At 39.4% G+C, this 25,310-nt stretch overlaps 1 protein-coding gene across 1 annotated transcript in view; it reads right to left on the bottom strand.

Annotated features, from left to right (window-relative positions):
• The window catches only part of PCSK5 (proprotein convertase subtilisin/kexin type 5), a 251,276-nt gene that overhangs the window by 31,931 nt on the left and 194,035 nt on the right, over positions 1-25,310 (bottom strand). Inside the window, exons 11-13 of the mRNA XM_018558244.1 lie at positions 24,699-24,816; positions 23,007-23,195; positions 3,256-3,392 (exon numbers count right to left, since the gene is read on the bottom strand). Coding sequence (XP_018413746.1) covers positions 3,256-3,392; positions 23,007-23,195; positions 24,699-24,816 — 444 coding nt within the window. The remainder of the gene's footprint in view (positions 1-3,255; positions 3,393-23,006; positions 23,196-24,698; positions 24,817-25,310) is intronic.

The following is a 25,310-nucleotide window of genomic DNA, read 5'->3' as shown; positions in this document are numbered from 1 at the left end:
ATTTACTTCATAATGCAGATGTACATTTAAAGTGCAATATTTTTTGGGCTTAAAATATATGCTTCTTTCCAGTTGGGAATACTTTATTCAAGTATGATGAGATCAAATGACAAGAAACACAGACAGCCAAATACCACTGTTTATTAAGAAAATACTAACTTTCATACCACCTCATTTTTACGGGGCAAAGGTTATCCAAATTGTACATATACAAACACAAAACTGTTTCCATTAGAAGCACAGATGCTTTTGAAAATATTTTGTTTCAGATAACATCTGCCCTGGCTGAATTTAGGTTTGTAGATACAATAATAAAGTACACTGAAAATATGTAATGTTTATTGCTGTATGTGCTAGAGGTTTAGAGATTACTACAATACTGTTCATGTTCAGAATTTATATGGGTAATATTGGTGGACTTTATGTAGCCAAGCTGTGCAGATGCCCATTTTCATATTACCTTACATCAATCAGTTTAAATACAGTTTGGCCGCTACAGGGTAATTATACAGTATATGAAAGTACCTGAAAACATATGCAGCAGAAATGTCCCCAGTCATCTGACATACTAGATAAAACAGTTCTCTGAAAAGGTATGTATTATGCAAAGTTATGTGACACTGCAAGGTTTAACTGCTTATTTATATCTAGGGGGAGTCTTGAAAGCGCTTTTACTTACCTGATCCCCACTCCTGAGTGCAAGACTGGTGCCCGCAGCATCTTCCCCCCTCCAGTTTGGTGGTCAGGGGCCTATTCACATCATCATAGCTCTGCATTAGACGTGAGGACACCAAGGGACATTGCACAGCCGGAACGGAGGGGGGGGTGGGGAGCGTTATCACATAAGTAAAACTGCTTTAAAGAGTCCCCCTAGAGAAAATGTGCATTTAACTCCTGCAGTGTGATGGAAGCGCCACTGTAAGGGGAGGGTTTTTTTGTATCCAGAGATAGGCTTTCAGCCCTCGTTCACACCTGAATGTTTTGTAGCGCGTTCTACACTCGACGAACGCTCTACAAAACGCTAAAAAATATAAATCCCATTGTATTCAATGGTCTCGTTCCCACCTTGGCGTATTTCCGCCCGTCCCTAACGCACTACAAAACGGCCCACGCCTGAAAAGGTACATGTACTACTTTGAGGCGTTTTGTTGCGCGTTTCCATTGGGATACAGCCAAGTAGCCTTCAGAAACGCGCGTTTGTCGCGCAACTTTTTTTACCGCGGATCGCTGTAAAAAAACCACGCGACAGACGCGCATATGCAATACGCCTAGGTGTGAACGAGACCTAAAGGAAACCTGTAATGATAGAAATATGTAGGCTGCCATTACTGAACCCATTCTGAACATGCTTGTTGCCTGGTTGTCTTCAATACCTTATGGATCACTGACCTGTAAAAAGCCAACTAGAATTTTTATTTAGTTTTGTTTTCTTGTAAATTGACAAAAATGTAGGGCATGGTACATTATAACAATTTTACCCATGGCTTCATTAAGGATGCATTCACACCTATACATCTTTACGTGCTGACACACATTAGTGTACATGAATTTTTGCATTCGCTTCTCCGTCTGCTATGAGCCCTCAACACACATCAAAAAACATACAAGACATTTTTTTTATCATTGCACTGACTTTCTTGAATACTAGGAATTAGAGAAGGACAGTGCATAAAAGCAGAAGACGATCAGTAATGTCAGCTCCTCATCTCTCTCATAATCCTACTCTGAGATCTCCCTATGAAGATTTCTGCCTCCTGCTCCTGTCTGTCTGGGAGTCTTGGGTGTTTCAACACACCTTAGCATGTTTATTTTTGCACTACCCAAAATATAAAATAAATTAAAAATCCAACTTGGAGCGTGGGAACCACTAATATTGACCACAGCAGGAACTCATCTGCATAGATCTTACCAACAGTGTCCCTGAGCATTACAAGAAACTGCTAGATATTTCAAGGATCTAGAATTTATCAAAATGTAAAATATCTGCTTCAAGTGCACTGACTCTTATTTCTCCTCCAAATCTTAAAACACATCTTGATCTTCATCTTGATATCAATGCCAACAAATGTTTTTTTTGTCTTCTCCTAATATCTCTGTTTTCATTTCACACCTAGTACTTTCAAATTTTCCTTATTTATTTTGTCTATCCCTTCCCCATTTAGACTTTTGTGGAGGGTTCCCATTCCTATTGCTTTAAGTAGACATACTGTATGGGGTCTATTCACTAAGCTGCCGAGGGCAGCCGAGTGAATGACCTATCTGAAGTGAAGTGAGCCTAACACTGTTCGGCTATTCACTTCAGGCTGGTACGGCTGATTTCAGCCGTACATCGGCTTGCTTCGCGTGGCTTCGGGTCGGCTGAACATGCTCAGCCCCGACCCGAAGTGCAGAAGGAGTTCGATTCAGCTGAGCGGCATTCGGCGCGGCTGTTCTGCTCGGTCCCTCAGAGGGACCGAGCAGAGCAGAAAAAGAGTGAAAAAAGTAAAAAAAAGTAAATAGAAAACGATTGTGCGGAGCTAGCAGTGACAGCTAGCTCCGCCCAATATTTTTCTATTGTCCGGCGGCTCTGCTGCTGTAAAATAACAAACAAAAATAAAACTCTCCCGGGCGCTCTGGGAGCCTCCCGCTCCCGGCCGCCCTGGAGAGAAACACTGATGTGTCTTTTTTTCTTTATCCTGACACGAGCGATGTCAGAATAGAAAAAAAAGAAAAACTTTTTTTTTTCCCATTGAAAAGCATTGGGACATTACTATTGGCTATTTCAATTTGCAATAGCCAATAGTAAACTAGCATTGTACCCGCCCTCTGCTGTTGGCCAGCTTCGGCATCCAGCGCAGCTCAGCCAAGCCGATGCATATGCGTTCGGCTCGGCTGAGCCGCTCGGCCATGATCGGGAGCTGTACGGGCTATTGTGAATAGCCCGTACAGCACCCCTTCGGTCCTACTGAACTGAGGGGGTCCTGGGGCCGAAGCTAGCCGAAGGATCGGCCAAAGCTACGGCCAGATCCTTCAGCAGCTTCGTGAATAGACCCCTATGTGTTCTAATGTCAGTGTTATAGCTTCTGTACATTCCAAATTGGTAGAATCCTGTAGCACTATTCTGTATATTGCAATCTTTTGGGATTTCACTTTCTTGCGTGTTACTGCTATGTAGTAATGCTGAGAAAGAAAATGTCCGATTTTAGTTTATAAGGAAGATCTGCTTTAAACATGAGCACAATGTTAATATTGTATATGAGCATAAGACAAATGTACCTGGAGTCTTGAAGTTCCTCAACTGTGAAGGGGTATCATAAATCTCCAGAATCCAATCTCCTGAAGCCTTTTCTCCCCAGCAGTGTGTGGTCATAAATTCCCAGTTCTTAAATCCTTCCATGGAATGGTCAAATAATCTAGAATTATCACAATAAATAGTTTTCAAATTAGAAAAAATAGCTAAATACATTTGGAGCTAGCCTTGTTTTGACAGATATCTAATATTAGAGTGAGATCAATACAACTTTGTCGTGTAAAATCAGTTTTATTTCACATAACTGTATATAGTGGAGTGGTATATGGCAGAACACTAAACGGGTGTTGTAGAAAACAAATTACAGAAAGAAAACTGAAATTGACTTGCATATTTAAAAACAATATGTTGGTCAAGCAATTGTGTATTCAAAATTGGTTGCATATAAACGGAATGTGGATATCCATGTCACAAAAATATCTAGCAGTACAAATACAGAGAGGCCATGCTTGGGAGGTGAAGACAATACAATATAGTGTGCATAATTAAATTAGAATATAGGTATATAAATATGGGAGAATTGTAAGGTGCAAAGTCTGAGGGTTTCATCTTTAAAAAAAAGCCATACCTGCTCAATGTGAAGTACCATACATCTATTTGTTACACAGTCTTTACATACTTAGTGGGCTAAAATTTACACTATGTTCCTGTACTGGACATTTAGCATGTATGTTGTATTTATTCCTTACATCTGACATGTGGATGAGATAATATCCATGTTGAAATGGAAGAAAAAAAGAAAACAAAACAATCTCCTGAAGACCATCTATTCAACTGAACTTTTCAATAAATCCACCAGAATATTCAGCTTGTGTGGAAATGTTAAAGCAAACATGGGTCATTGCTGCCTAGGGCACAAGCAATCATTTCATTAACTCATAGGAGGCTAAATTATACCAGGGACAGGCCTAAATTGAGACTGATAGGCTGTAATGTGACATGCCGGATTGTGTTTTGCATAATTGGCATGCCGGGAAGCTTCATATCAATCCTCATTTTGATATATATTACAGCATTATCCAATCCATTTATATCTTCTGGTTCTAGATGCTGTACAGTCAACAGAAAGGTATAACTCATTACTTACTGAAATTATTTATATGCATTTGTGATTTTTTTATTTTTTGCCCTTTTCAGGGACAATATTTGAATAAAACTAGATCAAAACACACATCTGAGACTGCATGTTTAGGCATCTATTTACTAAACTGCAACCCACATGATGTACAAGAGCTGTCATGCAAGACACTATTTCATTATGTGTGTAATTATGTTTCTGGAATCTGCAAAACCAAGCATTGTGATTATACTGTTTAAATTAGATGTAAAGGACAACCTGTAACCTGCCACCAACACTGACATTTTAAATATAATCAAAGTTTTTTCACACAGTGATATGAAGCTTTCTGGTATATTCTTTTATACACTAATGTAGATGCAGAAAAAGAGCCTTGAACACTTTTTAGGTAAAAGCAATTGGTTGTAAAACTGTGATATTTTGTCATATTTAGCTTAAAGTCAAGCTCCCGAAAAAATTAAAATGTACACACAGCACTGGGTGAGTAACTTATCATTAAAAAGCTGTTTGTTATGTGTGTAGGGCTGCTGCAAAGTATAAAAATCTTACCTTGCAGCACACCGTCTCCTACCCATAACACTCAGCTTCTGGGCACTGTGGGGAGTGAATGATGCGACTCAAGCAGTTAAGCGCTGCAGTTACATCCCTGCCCCTTCTTACTTCTTGCCCATTTACAAAATACCTTGTATTTTTCTCAAAGAATAGAAGGTGTCCTGCTATTGGAGAAGGAGAGTAGGGGGCAGGTTTGTGACATCTAATCACAGAATGCAAAAAGAATGGTAGGTAACGTGCATTAAAGTAAAGCAACTCACTGCGCTGGTAAGGTGTGAATGGGCCCTCAGAGTTCATTAACAGGTGCATTTGACCTCCAGTTAACATCCTTCTGACCTGTATTTGACCTCCTTCTAAGCTGCATCAACCTCTTTTAATCTGTTTACATTCCTGTTGACTTGTGTGGGGAGAGAAGCAGCTCAGAAAGAACCACAGGTCTATGTTCACAGGCCCTTGCAGACAGAGTAGGAGTATTTTGGAACTATGTCCCTAATGATCATCCTCTTGAAAGATCTAAAACCACAGCTGATGCAAAAGAATGAATGCGCTATCTGACACATCCAGAAGTGTCAGATAGCATCGGCATCTGGAACTCTGCAGAAGAGTGAAGATGTACCTCTGGTCAGACAGGTAAGTATAACGGTTCCTCTTCCACAGGGTTCTTTTACATATAATTTTCTCCCACTGGCAAAAGGGTTGCTTTGAGCATGGGATGCAGTAGGCCATAGCCAGCAACCACAAAAACTTTGGATATCAGAGATCTTTTTTTTCAGGGATATCAGGGGATTCCATAGTAGATAAGAAGTAGTATGCAGGCACTTTAGAGATGCCTTCTACGTAATGTTTGTAGCACATTGAACACTTTCATTGCTCATTTCCCTACTTTATTCAGATCTAAGTCTGTGAAATCTTAAATGTGGTCTTTGATTGCCTACACAAAGATAGGATAAGCAGGTATTTGTGTCTCTATGAGGTCACATTAAATTTCAAATACAAAGTCAAGTGTATCCCTTACTATTTCTTTAAGGGGTTTTAATTAGTTTTTAATCCACCAGTTCTGTGTGGTTCATTGGTTATTTTTGTATTTGACACATTAAAGATGGCATATTTTGCTATATATTTTTATATATGTATGTGTATGGTTTAACTGGAGCTCAGGCTCTGGCTACACCATAACAAATGGAGGTCTTTATCCCTCTTTATTTGATCTTCCATGGCCTCCATTAATTTAGTGCCATTTCCAGCTCTGGTGCAAACTGTTAAACCAAGTGGAAAAATACTTAAGGTAAAGTCTTTATTTTACATAGCTGCCTCACCTCTTATCTACTCCTGAACTTTCCCTGAGAAGTAGGGCATTTTCATCAAACCCAGCAATATATGCAATAAAAGGGATCCAAATTTTACCAGAATTTTAGATTTAGAAGCTACCCAGAAAGCTCAGTTCAGCTGGATTGCCATCCTACATAAAGATACACACTGAAATGATAATCTCAGTTTCCAAAGTTTTAAGACTTCAAGAGTTTAAACTTTATCCCCACATTAAAACATAAAGTCATCAAGCAAAGATCTAAAGATATTTGGAAAATCAAACAACCATTTGCACACATATATCACTTACCTATACTTAGTCCTGTATTGTACTGGTTAGCACATTTTCTAATTCTCAACCACAGAATTATATTTAAAAATCTTAAATACTATCCTGGGTGTGAAATAATCAGTTTTTACTTTAGGATACACTTCAATGGATGTTAACATCTTGCATTTCAAAGGGTTTTCACACCTCTTCTCTTTCAGCTATCCTACACTGCCTACTTTCTGACCTGGCTATCCACATGCTAATCAAAGTAGAACAAACTTCACTGTTTCCAGCAAAACTAATTTCCTCAACTGCTGACATAGAACGTATTCATACTCTCCTGTTTTTTGTTGTCCCTTTGATCAGCTAAATCTGACACATATATTAAACCATCCATAATTCTCATCCTAAAGCCCCATGGACTTAAAAAAAAAAGACCCATAGGGGGTGAAGAGGAAAACAGGCACATAGAAATCTATGCACAATGAATATATCAGTCACCTCATCTATACCCTTACTTCCTCAATTGAGTAATCAAATAGCAACCCTGCACAGAACACAATGGGATGAAACACAAAATTCTTTGCATCTCAACTATACTGCAAAGAATCATGTAAAAAATGAAAAAAGCAAAAGAATTCAGGTACTTAATCCATCACAACCACTCTCTGTAATACCAGATCAATACGGAATAATACAAATGTCATAGCGAATTTCAATGAATACAGTGACCTGACATGCAGCACCTAAATGTGGTTAAATGAATATACAGGGCCCATCGAAGAAGCAGCAGTTCCATGCAACTACTCAGCCTTTCCTGCCTAATACAAGAGTGCAGGGGTGGCAGAGTTGTAATCTGCTTTAAATTTAAACTGAACCGTAGAAGCTTCTCCATTGGCCCAACTCACTCATTTGATTATGTAGGTGTGCAGCTATTTGGAGAAATGTGCTTTAACTTGTTGCACATCTACCAACCACCAGGTTATGGAAAGCCTTTCTTTAGGAAGTAAATAGAATTATGGGGGTGCTGTGCTGGGGGTAGACTATCCCAGATTGCTTATCATTGGAGACTTCAATGTCTCCAACTGTTTTCAAAACCTGTATTAGAGGAAACTCAAAAGGGATACAAGTTTTTTCTAATACACGCTTAAAAAAACAGTGTCTCATGTGGATTGCTGTTGTGATAATACAAATACATATATATTGTGGCATCAAGTAATCATACTATTTGATACACGTATGTACTATTTTTTTGCTTTTGTCCCATTTTTCTATATTACTGAGTCAGCTATTAAAACTGAGTACAAGGCACAATTCCTAAGTACAATTCTTAAGAATTCTTCAGTGCAGTACTCATTACTTATCCTAAACCCTTTGTGGAGTCCTTTCCAGGATATCACATGAGAAATGACCATCACTGCATTAGAAATGACATTCTAGAGAAATTTACAACTGTGGCTGCTTTCCCACAGACTATTGTTGTTTCTCTATATATACTCATCGGAGATATTTATTTCACATTTATATACAACCACCAGGCTAAACAGTGATTTGATATATCTTAATTAGTAGGCATATGTATGTTAATACAGTTAACATGATAGCTTGTGGCTAAAAATACAAATCTTGATCTTTCAAATAAGGAGATATTGGTTTGCATTATAATCAGTGGGAACTGAAAAAAAAAATGTATACCACATATTTCTCTTTAACATTTCTCTTCTGAAGGTGCCAGCTCCCATTGATATTTCTTTTTATTCTTGAAAGTGAAATATTTATAGCACATCCAGGCAAGTAGTCAATTGTTGTTCTTATTATTGCCTAAAGCTGCTCTGTGATCTAAAGGGTACAGTACTCAACTGGTTCAAATCCTTCTCGTCAGTGAGATAACAAAGGGTCACAGCAGTATTAAACTCATTCTCTTCACTTCCAATACATTATGGGGTGCCACATGGCTTCATTCTGTCACCAATGTTATTTGACATAGATATATTCCAGCAAAGGACATGCCAAAATGAATCCATGGATTTGTATCATCCAACTTGGATTACAGCAACTCCCTGCACTATGGACTCACAGCCTTCCAATCACATTGTGAATATCATTTAAAATTGACCTACCTACTCATAAGGTCCTAAATAACCTGGACCCACCTGTTTGACTGAACATCTGGTTAACCATACTCCCACACGCTCCCTCCACTTTTCAAAACAATTAAAATAACACATGACCAGAGTTGTCTTAAAATTTTTTTTGGATTGCATGCATTGCATAATGGAGCATACCACAATATGGAACTCACTGATATGCATTGACTGGAAAGCTCCCGCTCTGGATGTGTATCTAAACTCAAGAACAATTATTTTTATATTTTGGCGCTTACCAGTCCTTACATGTGGTGGCTGCATTAGTTTTCTTTTTAAAGGTTTCTTTGTTTTCAGCTGGTGATTCTACCAGAAACACACTTCCTGTCCTATGGGGACAATGCTCACACACACAAAAGATAGCTGAGAAAGTTGATAACATTGTTATCAAAATGTTTGATATTTCAGTTTCATACACAGGAATTTACAAGGACACTGGAATTCTGATAGGATGAACAGGTGTTTTCTGTAAGATTCAACATGTTGCAAATGGTCACACAGCAGGGAAGAAACATGGGTATCTGCTGACTAAGCTCATCAACGCTCTAATGTAAACACCTCCACAATAAAAAGAATCCAGACACACACCGCACACTCCATTATTCAGACTTGCACAGCTTGGTCCACCCCTCTAATGCATTTCACCCTATCCAGGGCTTAGTCATAGGCTAGATAGGGTGAAACACATTGAAGGGGTGGACCAAGGACAGGACTGAGCTGAGCTGTGCAAGTCTGAATAAAGGAGTTTTTCAGTGTGATAAACAGCGTGTGGCTGGATTCTTTTTTTTACTGTAGGAGGGATTTCTGTACTAGAAAATGTGCTTAACCTAAAAAATAACTAATGCAGCCATCAAATCTAAGGACTGGTAAGCTGTAATCTAATAAAATTGTGTTCTTGGGTTTAGATATACTTATAGGTTCCAGGAGCCAGAATGTGACGTCACCACGGTCCAGGCACCTCTACAGGGCACACAAGGGAACTGTAAACAAAGCACATATGGCTGGAGCTCCCTCGCAGCCATAACCCCAGACCACCCCACCCCACCCCACCTCAAGCTGATGCTTGGCGCCATGCAGCATATTTTGAATGACTGCTTGGATTTAGTGCTGCACTAGGGGGAGGCTGAGAAGCCTTTCACCTAATGTAGTGGAAGGCACAGGGCGACCCACTGAACATGGGGCTGTGACCACTTTTGGATCGTGACCCACCAGTTGAGAACCACGGATTTAGGGGACTGTAGATCGCTGCAGCAGAGGGGGGAGAAAGGCTCCAGGGGCCGGTCTAAAGGCAAGCTGTTTCAGAGGGCCAGGTGAGTAAAAAGTTTTTTGAGCAACTAGAAAAAAAATTTAAATGTTCTGCCCAGTGTTCTGCTTTAACTACGTAGCTTCTTTGCCTTTTAATGCCTGGTACACACCTGGGCGTTTTACAGCGCGTTCCTACGCTCTGTAAAACGCTCAACATGTGAAAAACAATGATTGCCTATGGGCATGGTTCCCACCTGGGCATTTTACAGCATGTAGGAACGTGCTGCCAAACGCCCTACGCCCAAAGAAGTACAGGAGCTTTTTTGGGGCGTATTTGCCGCGCATATCCATTGGAATACAGCCAGGTAGCCCTCTGAAACGTGCGTTTGTCGTGCGTTTTTTACCGCAAATCGCGGTAAAAACGCGTGGCACAAAACGCGCAACAAACGCACATATTCGATACGCCTAGGTGTGAACCCAGCCTTACATGCATTGTGCTACACTCCATTGACTGAAACATGCAGGGCAATACACCAAACTATAGCAAGTAGGACCTTCTCTCTATGTGGTACAATGCAGTGCAATAGTAGGAATTGGTCTTATTGTAAGAGATCAATACTCTTTGTTTATGTATTGCGGTGCAAAATTAATGACAGCAGAGGTACAGTAGCTAGAATGAGAAAATGCAAAGTATACCATCTATCAACATAAACAGTGTTTACGTCATAATGTTTTATAAATGTAACAAACTTTACATCCTTCGGTTGCAAAATAGCAGTAGCATTTTATACCACAGTCCTGCAGAGATGCTAATCTTTATGCTTAGCAAATCTTCTTGCAAACAAAAAAATATATTAATCGAAAGGCACATTATATATTTACAAAAGGTTTAACTCTACCTACATACTCAACTTCCAGTCTATAGGACTTTGAAAGCCTAGAGATTGTGACCACATGAGTACATCAGATCTGAATTTAGCCAGGGCAGTAAGCCCTGCTTTAATAATAAATCCTTAGGCATTTTAAATAAGAAGGTGAAGAAAAGAAATAGCAGAAGGGAATAATTAACACGTGAAGCCCACAGGCAACTCAGTGAAGCTTTTGATGGGTCACTAATAACACTGCTAGAAAATAAAAGCTGCAAAAAAAATCTACTTATTTAAAAACTGTCAAAAATCATCACGTTCTGTGTGATTGATATCCCTCCTCCAGAATATTTCTGTGTAAATGATGGCTTCCTACTCACAAAATGAAAGCCTAGCTTTGTAAGTGGTCTTTATGCATGGTGCTAATGAGGTACAAGACTAGCATGGGGTTATTAGAGCTACATTTTCAATTGCACGTATAGATGCTGGCTTACCTTGCTTCTATTCCCCTAAACAGCTTTCCCGCTTGGAGGCTCTGCTATGTGCCTTCCTAAACTGCTTGGGGTAGCAGGTAAGTGAACTTTGTTCTGACATTTTTTTTCTTGCATACAGGGGAACATTTTTTCAGAAACAAATCAAAGAAAACCACATACTGATTTTAATTTAATTTCCTGAATTAAATTAGATCAGTCCTGTAACACTGTTGCTGCTAATTTGATCGGGTATGGCTTTTATTTTATTTGATATTGGTTACTAAAAGGAATGGGATTTGGGTTCTCCACTGTCATGGGTTTGATGCAAATCATGCAGGTTCGAGATTCATGGTCCAAGGGACTATCTGTACAGATTTGCCTGGGAGAGTTTTTTTTTTAACGCATAATGCGCTACATGGCATTTGACTTATGGCCAACAGGCTTCAAAAACCCAATAAGGGGGCTTTTGGTTACGCTAGCCTCTAGGCATGTTCAGATACCATTTCAGATACCAGTACCGATACTTGCGATTTTCAGGAGAACTACCAGGGTTGCAACAAATGGGACCTGGCTCTGGAGCTCCACCACTGTCCTGAAATCATTAGTCTGTATTGTTTTAGAAAAGCTGTCACATGACAATAAACAAAAATGTATCAGTACTTGTATCTGTGAGTACCTGGACAAGTATCAGTACTTGTACTTGAAATGAAAAAATGGTATCGGTGCATCCTTTATATATATTTATAAAAACAAATCATACATTAAAACAGGGATGCACAAATCCCAGGAGCTCCGTGTACTCCCTAAAAATGACAGCCGCCTCCTAACTTTTGAATTTTTCTCTAGTCTAGTCTTGGAGCTGGAAAAGTATATGTACTTGTACTTGTACTGAGTATGGTACTTGGTATCTGAACATCCCTACTAGCCTCCCTTTAGGAAGGCACAGAGCGGCAACAGTGTCAGTAAATTGGAATCTGTTGCCAGAAAAGCATAGGGAAAGATGAAAAACTGCTTAGGGAGACATTAGAGTCAGCTAGAAAACTGTACTTTTATTCTGATTGCTAGCTCTATGGGTTACCAACGAGCTCCTCCTTTTCTACCTTTTTTTGTTCCTGTTATTGGGAGCTTCTTTGTTTATTTTATGGTTGATTTGAGGTCAGCTGTCACTTTTAGCCGCTTTTCTGTCCATAGCATACTTTCTTTTTTTTCCTGCTAGGCCTCCCTTTTAAAAAAAAGGCTTTTGTTTAACTACCTCCCGGCCAGCCGCTGTTTATACACGGCCTGCCGGGAGCTTCTTGGATGTAACTGGGCGTGTATACACGTCCTGTTACATCCGCCCGCTCGGGTACCCCATCTTTTATATTTTACCAAAAAAGTGGGTAATATTAGTTGTTTTATAGCATAATGTAAAAAAAAACGTTTTTTTCTCAAAATTTTCAGTAATTTCTCCTGAATATAGTAAAAAATAAAACCCACAGTGGTGAAATGGCCTGGCCAAAAATGGCCTGGCCAGGTAGGGGATCTAAACACCTGGTCTTCAAGCAGTTAAGTGGTTCATATTTTTGGGCTGTCATTTATTTTAGGGATATATTGTTTTTTATTTTATGTGTTTGAGGTGCTTAAAACAGATCATTCACTTTTGACTGACCATCTGTTCACGGAGCTGCATCTGCGGTGTCTTAATTTCTGTAGTAAAACACCTGGCTTCATTCTTCATCTATTTTGGCCTTATATCTTTGATTAAAACTGTTCTGATAGTGACTAATGTTACACTGCTTTAGCCCCTGCAGTATCTAGGCTCTTTAGTAAGTTTAGGCCTTGCTCATTAACACTGTTCTGCTGTGGGCATTTTCACACTGCTGCATCATCTATGGTCTCTTAATTCATGTAGTAAAACCCCTGGCTGTACTCTTTTTACTTTTTCTTTAGTGCATTTTGGCCAATTCTCCACCATTAAAAATATCCTGCTGCTGCCAGTTTTATACTGTGGTATCATCTGTGATCTTTTATTAGCTCACAAGGTTTTGATTGATTTAATCCAAAGAGAACATATATTTTCTACTAGTTTTGCACCAGTGAGAACAGGAACAGCCATGGAAAACTCCAGACCAATTTCTATCTGCCAGTCAAAGAGGTTTCTTACCATTTGATGACAAAGCATGTGTCACTGCTAAAGCTGAAATGAACCAGACTGGGATGTTGCTGCTGTATGTAAGCCAAGTGAACTGGACCAGAAAATTTAAATTCCATAGCGGCTTGTCTAATAGCCCTAAGAATCATTTAACTACAAGATTTGCCCCCTAGACATCAATCACATTCCCCTCTAAGTTCAGGTTTGCTGAATTTGTAACCAGAACAAACCCTTGGCAAATCAATCCTGGGCAGATTGATCTATTTCTTATGACTAAGACCTGGAATGCATGTGGTTGCTCAAACCACTCTACTCAGGGGACATGATAGTATACACTGAGGGGAATTTATCAAAACTGGAGCAGCTGTGCATGGCAACCAATCAGCTTCTATCTTTCATTTTCAAATCTTAACTGGACAAACTGAAGAGAGAAGCTGATTGGTTGACATGCACAGTTGCTCCAGATTTTGTCTTCTCCAGTTTTGATAAATTCCCCCCACTGTGTCTACCTGATGAAGGGGTCCTGCGTGACCCCTGAACATTGTTCTTGTGACATGATGTGACTGTCTAAATAAAGCAAAAGAAAAAGAAGCCTTACTACAGTGTGTGCTGGTGATCAACTTGTCTTCTGTCTATAGTTTTGCACGGCGCCAACCGTGGCATCACTGCGAGCACCACAATCTTCACAGGTCTCAATGCTGTATGGAGTGCAGTAGACTTATGGCATTATGTTATACAGATACATACTCCTCTTTTTTCAGATAACATGTTGATATAATAGGTCCTACTTATTTATTTATTCTAACAAGACATTTTGGATTTAATTCAAAATTGGTAATCATCTTTGAGTGGAAATTCTGTAAAATATTTTTTATCTTGATAGCTAAAATATATCGTTTTAAACACCTATACAACTCAACACAAACATACTTCATCTATTTTTTCATCTATTTTTCTGTATCATCAATACGATATTGTCTCCATAATTCCTGAATTTTCTATACACTACTTCTAGGGTTCTTTTTTGTAAGATATGTTTATGTAGAAGTCATGTAGCCCCATTCATTTAAACATCACATTTATTTATTAGTGCTTTCACACAAGATTAACATAACATTCACACATTTTTCTAATGGCAATTATCTGACTAAATGGATGAATCCTGGATAAAAGTTGTGTGAATCTTGTGTGAAAAAATTATAAATAGTGTAACTAAAACAATGTTTTGGATAGAGTTGTGAGCACCACTGTCAGGTTATTATTGTTACTGTATCACTCTGTTTCACTCTCTCTACTTGTTTGGATCACCAATTTCATCAGGAATGAAAGTGATGGCAAATTTTAAAATTTTGCCATCGGAGATAGAGGCGAAACCTTTTAATGGAAACACTTGTTCCTGTGACAACTGTCTATGGGGGGTTTTCCCTCAGATTCAAAATAAATCTTCTTGCTTGTTGAGTCAAGAGGACAGAAGTAATGGAAATCTTCTCTCCCATTCCATCCAAAATTAAAAAGTTTTGGCTCTAGATACACTTTAAAAGAGAACATAAATTGGTATAATATGGCCTTTTGTACAATTAAAGTAATCTTGACAGCTATTCAGGGTGACAAGGGATGAAGTTAATTCTGAGGTAAACAACTGACCATGACATCTTGTCAATCTGATGTATCAACATGAGCCAGGACCCTGGCATCGCTGTAGGAAAAAGCTCTAGATAATCATTTTCATCTCTGTTCCCCTTTTCGTTTAGAACTTACCAGTTGACAAAGCAGATGTTTCTTTTTGACGTATAAGGGATTGTGCAAAGAATGTAAAGATGCAATCCACTTGTATCTAAACATCCAGTGAACTAAACATTCTTGTTTTCTCATCAAAGCATTCCTTATATGATCAAGTCAATTACTTTTCACACAAAAGCCACTTAAACACTTACATACCTTCAAAAAGCAATAATCTATACTGCATAGTGTGTGCAACAATAATGTCTAAACAAAGTTATATTGTACAATGTCTTATTTGACTGTATTAAACTGAATTTGTTTGCTGATTTTCACAGTATCTGCTAATCAAAAATGCTAATAAACAATATATTACAGAGTGGTATCAGTTGGCATAATAATATAGTGAGATAGTTACATAGTTAGTCAGGTTGAAAAAAGACACAAGTCCATCGAGTTCAACCTATAGAGAATATGCTTAACCACTTCATGCGGGTGGCCGTACATATATGGCCAGCCACTTAAGTGGTTATACCAAGAACACAACTTCTGCTGCAGCCGTGTTCTTGGTTTCAGTGTAAACAACAAGCGATTGCTGTTCAGGCAAAAGTGATCCGGTGATTATATAGCCACCGGATCGCTTGTACCGATCGGTGGAGTGTGCTCTTCCCCCCGTCCCCCGTGCCCGGATCGCTTGTACCGATCGGCGGAGTGTGCTCTTCCCCCCATCCCCCGTGCCCGGGACGGTCATGCGGGCTTACCCGCATCAATCGGAGAGAGATCAGCAAACTTTCCGATCACTGGACACGGAATTTATGTGTATTACATCACTTCCGGTGTCACTGCTTACATTCTCTGGCTCGTAGAGCCAGGAGAACAAGCTGGTGAAGAAGATCTCTGCTTCATCCCTAGGTGACATTAGGGGTCTGAAAGACCCCTGATGTCTCCATAAATAGGACCTGTCTCACCCTATTTGCTTATTACACAGGGGGCTTGTTAGCCCACTATGTGATAGCAATAAAGTTAGTGTAAATAAAATGTAAAAAGTGTTAAAAAAACTAAAAACATTAAAGTAACATATACATTTAAAAAAAAATGCAAAAAAAGTTTTTAAAGTCCCCCGCCCCCAAGCGCATGTACATAGATACGCAAACACACGTTGGTGCACCTACATGCGAAAGCGAAAATTACGCTACACATGTTACATATCGCCATAAACGTCGAAGTGAGAGCAATAAGAGTGGTAAAAGCTTTTAAAGTGTCCCCTATGGGAAATGTAGGGTATTGTAGTTTTCTGCGGGTTAACGGGCGAACGCAATTCTCTATCTATTTACCTGACGTGACCCCATATTTTATATTTTACCCAAAAAATGGGTATTATATTCTCTTTCTGTGCATTAAATTTAATTTTAGTGTATTTTATCCTAAAAATACTGGTTTGATAAACATTTGTGTAAATACCATGCAACATAAAAAATTGTAACTAGCATTTTATTCTACAGGGCCTCTGAATATACAGTGGGGCAAAAAAGTATTTAGTCAGCCACCAATTGTGCAAGTTCTCCCACTTAAAAAGATGAGAGAGGCCTGTAATTGGCATCATAGGTAGACCTCAACTATGAGAGACAAAATGAGAAAACAAATCCAGACAAATCACATTGGCTGATTTGGAACAAATTTATTTGCAAATTATGGTGGAAAATAAGTATTTGGTCACCTACAAACAAGCAAGAGTTCTGGCTCTCACAGACCTGTACCTTCTTCTTTAAGAGGCTCCTCTGTCCGGCACTCATTACCTGTATCAATGGCACCTGTTTGAACTTGTTATCAGTATAAAAGACACCTGTCCCCAACCTCAAACAGTCACACTCCAAACTCCACTATGGTGAAGACCAAAGAGCTGTCGAAGGACACCAGAAACAAAATTTGAAGGAGTGGCTTCGTAAGAAGCATTTCAAGGTCCTGGAGTGGCCTAGCCAGTCTCCAGATCTCAACCCCATAGAAAACCTTTGGAGGGAGTTGAAAGTCCGTATTGCCCAGCGACAGCCCCAAAACATCACTGCTCTAGAGGAGATCTGCATGGAGGAATGGGCCAACATACCAGCAACAGTGTGTGCCAACCTTGTGAAGACGTACAGGACACGTTTGACCTCTGTCATTGCCAACAAAGGATATATAACAAAGTATTGAGATGACCTTTTGATATTGACCAAATACTTATTTTCCACCATAATTTGCAAATAAATTTGTTCCAAATCAGCCAATGTGATTTGTCTGGATTTGTTTTCTCATTTTGTCTCTCATAGTTGAGGTCTACATATGATGCCAATTACAGGCCTCTATCATCTTTTTAAGTGGGAGAACTTGCACAATTGGTGGCTGACTAAATACTTTTTTGCCCCACTGTATATAATTGTTTAGGGGTTTAAAGCTGTTTTCTAGTCAACATTTTAGATTTTATCATGTGTGTGCAAATAGTAAAAAGTTGCTCCAGACAGCAAGTGTTTAAATTTCCTTTCTCTAATGTTTTGCTAAAGTCATACAAAATTTATCAAATATTTGTGTATATCATCCAATTTTGTGTATATCATCAGTTTTCCTGCACGGGGTCCGAAGTGCCTCCAAACCTCAACTCTAACATGACTGCTGGTCAAGACAGTTCACTGTTCTATGCTTTCTTTCATTTTTCAGATGCAACAGCAACATGCTTAAAAATTACCAAATGTCTGAAACACTTTTTAATAGATAGGTACTATGTGGACAAGTTTACCAAGCAGAACCCAAGAAAATATGTGAGTGGATTTACAAATGAGAGGCACTAAACAAATGTTCTTCTCCAGTGCCGTACAAAAGGGGCCAGTGGCATCACAAGGCCGGGTGTCAGCCAGTGAGGCCCCCGTGTGTCACCTGCTGGCCACGTCATTACGTATACATATGATGTAATTATGCACCAGTGTAATGACGTCACATGCACTTCACTGCAGGCGCCCATCTTGGTGATGGATGCCGGGAAAGAGAGGAGTCGACGTTCATCCGGTGGGAAAAGGTATGCCGCTGGGTCCCTTCTGCTCTCATGCAGCTGTTGGGCTCTCGGTCCATGACTGAGTGCTTGACTTTTCAGAGGGGGTGGCACCAAAATGACTGTTAGTCATTTTGGTGCCACCCCCTCTGGTGGTGTCATCCTGTGCGGGCCACACCCACCTTGTGACGCCTCTGAAGGGGGTTGCTAGGTCCGTCTAATCTAAGGGGTACATTGATGAAGCAAAAAATTTGATATTCCCCAAACATTCACTGAAGGTGTATCTTCCTGGTACTTGTGTTTTAAATTTAAGGGACTCATCCACTTAATGTTTGGATGTTTGGTGTATATCACATTTATTGTGTATGCCCCTCTTAGTAATTAACTTCACCAACAAAATATGCAAGACCCTCATTTTAAAAATACATAAAATGAACCTTTCAACTATTCATGTTTTGCATATTTGTAGTCAAACATATTATGTATACAAAAGACAGATTCATACAGTAATAGTAACTGACTTCTACGTACGTCTGCTTGTGCCAACCAATCTAATAATTAACATAGGAAGGTAAGCTGGTCCTTTCCCTACTAACACCACAATCTGTATTGTTTTAGCTAAACAATTAATTATCAAGAAATACATTGGAAAGTTGGATTCAAATATACTGTATTGTTGAATGTGTCCATGTATAATGTCAGGCCATACCACAATGATCTGTTACTGGCAAGAGACAAATAAATACACACTTTCAGCTGCCAAAAAATATCATGTATGCTATTTATTTAAATCCTGGCATTTGCCTTGGTTATAGAGTGTGGTACTTTCTCAGAATATTTTATTTGAGGTTTACTTCCAAAATGGTTAAAAAATGTAAGGCTAGTCACATGACATTTCTTTCCAAAAGTGGAGGAACCTGGGTCTTATTACTAGTTAACCCTGTCAAAATGCTAAGAGGAAGTTGTGTTCCGAAGTAATGGTTTATTTTTTCCCTGCAGCTGACTGCCGACACTGAACTAATTATTTCCTCGCAATGAGGACGGCTGCAAAAAAGATAAGTACATGTATCTGTCTGCCTTCCTTGCATACCAATCACTTTCATTATGGACCTAGGCAGGCCAAAATTATTATCTGCTGGCACAAAGATCAGAGGCTATTCTACGACTGCTGCATAGGTATGCAAATACCACTACATGCTATATTTATATATTGTCATGCCAGGATTTGTTGAGTGAAGTTTATTATGCTATAATTACCTGAATTTATTTGTGAATAACCGTTGCATTAGACAAATGTCAGTCACTGTTTCCAAGAGAATCTGCCCATCTAAAATGCAACACACTTAAAGTTGCAGTAACCTGTTAGCTGTAGAAATGCTTTAAGTGGTGTCCAATACTGTATTTATTCACATCACTTTCTACAAAAACAGCTTGTAAAAACAAGAAATTCAGCAATAGGCCTTTGTCACAATTAAGTAGTAGTAGGTATAACCCCCTCCACTACCATAATGCTTCAGCTTTGTAAAAACAGTACAAGGAGTTAATCACATCAGAGAATTGGGACCTGTGTTGTGTAAATTATACAGTAAGTACAAAAATTCCCCAAAGCAGCACAATTAAGGGGTGGCAAAACAAAAATGGAAAGCTAACAAGTCCACATAAAAAAAACAGTAAAAACTGGGGGCTGTCTGCAGCTCATAGAGCTGCTTGAAGGACCTTATGCCTGCAGATCGCATCAGATGAGGCCTGAATATCCACCTGGTAATTGCTTAATGCCCTAAAGTCCAGGAAGCACTCACAGACCCGGTAGAGCATGTCTGGACTTGAAAGGCTGGACCCTTTCCCCTCAGACTATAAGCTTGCACAATAATCTGCCTGAGCCACCTAGAAATGTTGGAACAAGGAGCTGATTCCACTTTGCAGGGACTAAAAGGAATGACAACAAGAGAATCAGTTTTCCTGATAGAAGCAGTGGCTGAGAGATAAACAAGCACAGCAAGAATGACATTGACATTTCAATCTGGTGAGCTGGAGCTGGACAAAGAAAAGGAAGAACTGGTTCAAAAGGACGTTTTTCAAAAGCAGGTTAAAAGCACGTTGAGTCACACCAGGTTGTACAGAGGAGCTACATAAGTGACACCCTGTACAACGGTTTTATCTAATGGAAGAGAGGCTAGCAGTCTTTGGAGCAAGATGACAAGTGCTAAGATTTGCCCCTTAATGGAATTCAGGGTCAGAATCTGATCCAGGACTGATTGTAGAAAAGTAAAAATTTGTCCCATTAAGTATGTCTTTATTTGCACCACTTGAAATGTGCCTTCTATGTACAATGGTAAAGCTTTTGAGATGCAGACATCCTAGGTTTTAATAGCATGTGAACAGAGGTGGGACCAGGGCTTCAACAGTCATGACATTAAAGTCATAGACTGTGAAACAGGGTGGTAAACCAGTGCATGAGACAGGAGATCCAGACCAACTGGGAGAGCCCACAGGGTGTGTGCTACTAGTTCAATCAACTCAAAGTACCACATACACCTAGGCCAGTTGGGAGCTATGAGGATCACTAGAATGCCCTCCATCTCGATCCTGCAGAGTTGGCAAGGAAAGGGTTTCAAAGGAGAAAATCTGTAGATCAGGTCATACTAAACGCACAATGCCACTTGCTCATCTCTAGGATCTCCGCGTCTTCACCCAAACTTACGCAGTTGGTGTTGAACCTATTGTTGGTGGTCCCCCATCTGTCACACGGGCCCTGAACACATTTGGATGCAGGGACCATTCCCTGGGTCTAGACACTGCCAGCTGAGCTAATTTGCTTGGCAATTGTCCACAAGATGTTGACTAATTCATCCGCACAATAGTGTAGAGCAGAAGCTATACACTCTAAGCATTCTAATGCTAAGAATCAGCAGGATCTTCTAGTGAAAACAGGGATTTGGAAAAAGCTTCCAAGTGTCGGTAAAACCTTGAAGTGCATTTCCACTTTCGCAGACAAATTTGAGAAAACCCCACTTTATGTGTGTTATGTGTTCCTATTCACACAACATACCTAAATGGGTTTTTAAAAGAAAATGTAATTTTTTTAACCTTTTAGATGTTTCTTTAGTAAAGGTCTTTGCTCAGATTGTAAGCTACTCTGAGCAGTTTTAGGCCTTATTCACACGGGTGCGCACATCCATACGATGTGCAATCCTGTGCAGAGACCTGCTCAGGAGTAACAGGTGCGGTGTGTAAAGGTGCTGTACATCCCTATGAGAAGATGTGGCTACACAGCGACCTGAACCTGCAGGTCCGGGTGCTTGCACATGGATGTATACTCTCTAATTAAATAGAGTAAAGGCATAGATCCTCCTAGGACACTAGCCCCCGCCCCCCACCGATTGAGATAATGCTTTAGACAGAGTTTGTTTTGCCACTGGGGGATTTTGCCACCAGCAGTAATTTCTCTTCCTCTCTCCCATTCTGGAATGGGCATACTATTGTTAGTAAAAGTAAATTAAAAGATTTTGCTTTTTGTGGCTGCAGGAGTTTCATGAATTCAATAAATCTAGACTGCAACATTTTACTGAGCAGAGTACTAGACATGCAAAGACAGCTAGAAAGAAAATTGTCATAAAAAGGGTAACTGGAAATAGATATTGCTGCTGTTCCTGTCAAAGAAGTTTTGACTCAAAGTACAGATGAAAAATTAAAGAAAAGGTACAATTCAGGCCTAGAGTTTGTACAGCTAATATCATAAGCTTTTCAGCTTGAATTTTAGCAATATACCATACAATAATTTCACACTGCATGATTAATTTGTCAAGCAAGGATGCAGTGCGGTATAGTTACACTTCTTTGCAGTAAACTATTGCTGCACCCATGGCCATCCTTAAAGCTAAACTCTGGGAATAAACAAATATTGTCTAAATGAGATGTATGTGTATTCTTACTTGAAACTTGGTGTGCGTTGTGTATTTCTTCCTGATCTGTGCAGTAATACAGGGTGAAACTGCACAGAAATTTCTTGCAATAATGAGGAGTCACTGCACTTTCTTTCCTTGTGTAGGGTGACTGGTCTTGTCTCTGCCCTCTAACCTGTAGTTGGTGGGCTTGCTGGGCCCCTCCTAAAGCTCTGCTCTCTGTTTGCATAGGCCTAACTGGATTTACAAAGGCATTTGGTGCAAATAAAGTGGATTAATATCCAATGCAGGTATTTAGGAATATACTGAAATTAAGGTTTTTGAGCCCAGTGCTCAGCTTTAAGCATTAAAAGCCACATACAAGTCATAACACAGTTGTCTTTATAGGATCACTATTTTCACATAAATAACTTGCAGTTACATTAACTATTGATAACAAAGCAATCACATTTATTGTCTCTATTATAAAACATCTTAGACTTGGTTTACTAAGATGGATGAGTTATTAAAACACCAGCACTTATTTAATCTCATGAAAATGTTCTCCTAAAATATTTAATTCACGAATATTATTATTGCCTTTTCTTTGCACATAAAATAAACATTTATCTGTGGAAAGCCTTGTGTTCTCCTAAATCATTATTTTTTTTATCTTGTGAAGTGTTATTTTATCACCCATTAAACATTTTTTCCTGCTTTCCTCCATATACAGCTTTTGAAACTCCCAGTTATCACCACCCTGCAGCTGGTGTTATTTTAAGGGGTGATAACCTACATGGTATTCTTTGTGAATTAACTTTTACATTTCTTTTTTCATATGGGCCAATAAAGTATCACTGACATTGTAGTAGTCCCAGTACTGGTAAAATACCACTACTTACCAAGGCTAAATAAGGCATTTTATGCACCTTTGTGAACTGAGATTTAAGAGATATGAAGTAGCTAGGGCATAGGGGAAATAACAGCTGAGCAAGAGAAAAAAAAAAGCTTTGAGAATTTAGCCCCTTACCTGTTAGCTAGTAATTGTGACCTAGTGCCTGAAGGAGAGGTCAGATAGATGGCCAGGTCTCCTCTGCGTGGGTGTGTTATTGTAATCCGTACAACCACATGCTCCAAATAAATAACATGATGGTTCGAATTGTCGGCACAGCCTGTTGCTTTATATACTGAACGAACAACATGATCTGGTCGGATTGTCCTATGGAAAATTAAGCATCAGAAAAAACTGAAGTAAATTACTTGTATGCAATTACTTAGTCACTCATACTGAAGTATTACATGTTTGTCATGGCCGAGTACACAGTAACTAAGGTTGTGCAACTGCTGTGAATTAAAGGTAGTTAGTATTGTATTCAATTGTCAACTTGTGTTTTGCATTTTTGGTATGATAAAAGAGTTCCATTCATCAAAATCATGCCTGTAATATAGATCTAATTTAAAAAAAAAAAACACATAATGTACAGTGATAATTACAATAAAAACAATAACACAATGAAGAACAGGATACTAGTCTGGATGTATGTAACTGCAGTGCTAAGTAATGTAATCACTACATACTACAGAGAAGCACAATGTGAAGACTTTAAAGATTTTTTGCTAGATGTGTTCTCACTGTCAATAATGGCAGCACGCATCACATAATCTTGCTACACCTTCTGTAATTAATGCAATTTTCATTGTTTGCTTTATCTTTGTTTGACAAATCATACTTATTTAAAAAGAATAAATACCAGTGCTGGGAAAAAGACATGGATGCACTATGATGCATTTCTAATTCAGCCCAGTTTATAAAACAAATTAACAGGCAATAACTATATTTAAAAAAATATAGGGGTCTATTCACAAAGCTGCCAAAGGATCTAGCCGTAGCTTTGGCTGATCCTTCGGCTAGCTTCGGCCCCAGTACCCCTTCGGTTCAGTAGGGCTGCTGTAGGGGCTATTCCCTATAGACCGTACAGCTGGCCGAGCGGCTCAGTCGAGCCGAAGGCATATGCTCCCGGCCGCCCGGGAGAGAAACACTTTCTCCCAGGAAGGTTCACTCTGCTCGATTGACTATTTCAATTTGCAATAGTCAATAGCAAACTAGCTATTGCACCCGCCCAATGCTGCTGTCAATCAGCAGAGGGGGACCTGCAGTTCTCCATCAGGTCCCCGTCTGGTGATTGAAAGCATCAGTGTGCGGGTGCAATAGCTAGTTTGCTATTTGCTATTGCAAAGTGAAATAGCCAATAGGAATCTAGCTATGCTTTCCTATGGGGATTTTTTTTTTTTTTTTTGCTGGCAGCAGAACCGCCAATAGAAAACAGTTGGGTGGAGCTAGCTGTCACTGCTAGCTCCGCACAATCGTTTTCTATTTTTTTTTCTACTTTTTTAACAATTTTTCTGTTCTGCTCGGTCCCACAGAGGGACCGAGCAGAACAGCCAAGCCGAATGCCGCTCAGCAAGAATAGACCAAATAGCAGCGAGTAGCCTGCAGGAGGTTCGGCTTAGCCGATCCAGATGTTGGATCGGCTGAGTCGAACTCCTTCTGCACTTCAGGTCGGCCGAACATGCAGAGCATGTTCGGCCGACCCGAAGCCACTCGATGTACGGCTGATTTTAGCCTATATACGGCTGGAATCAGCCGTACCAGCCTGAAGTGAATAGCCGAACAGCGGAATTATTGCGAATATAATACATAAAAGAAGTGACAAAATCTTACTTGATCTGCCGGTCAGTGTTTTCCACACATATATGTTGCGCAGGAACTGGGGTCCATTTTTCTGCTTCTATCACCATTGCTTCAGCATCCATTAAACCAAACCCATAAAGGTGGCTCACTACAAGAGACAGAAGATTAATTAATATTATATTAGTATTAATATTTAATCTTCAGTAAATCAAACTGACGTTAACTGACATAGCCACATTCTTGTTAATAAAAAAAAGACTGATGTTTTCTCACAACTCCGGCAGCTTTGATCCAGAAGAAGACAAACTAGAACCTCCCATACATTTGGAGGAAAGAATATTCCTTCCTGACCCCCAAAGGACATTTGGATCTATCGCTGGATCAAAATATTGCCCTTTAGTGTTATGACTGTGGATATTATTTGTTGAAAGAAAATCATCCAGTCCTTTTTTAAACTCCATAACGGTTGTTGCCATTACTGCCTTATGATGTCAAGTATTCTACAGCTTAAGGGAATATATAATGGTCTTGGGTCATTGTAGTTAGTATTTTTGTATATTTATATCTGTTTTACTACATGCAGTCCTTGTTTTATGAATAAACATGTAATACACAACAAAGGATTTCCAGAGCATATCCTTT

Source organism: Nanorana parkeri, unplaced genomic scaffold (assembly GCF_000935625.1).
Source record: "Nanorana parkeri isolate BGI_ZX_2015 unplaced genomic scaffold, ASM93562v1 scaffold328, whole genome shotgun sequence".
Classification (NCBI taxonomy): Eukaryota; Metazoa; Chordata; class Amphibia; order Anura; family Dicroglossidae; genus Nanorana; species Nanorana parkeri.
Note: the sequence above shows the minus strand (reverse complement) of the source record. Positions and strands in the feature narration are given on the sequence as shown.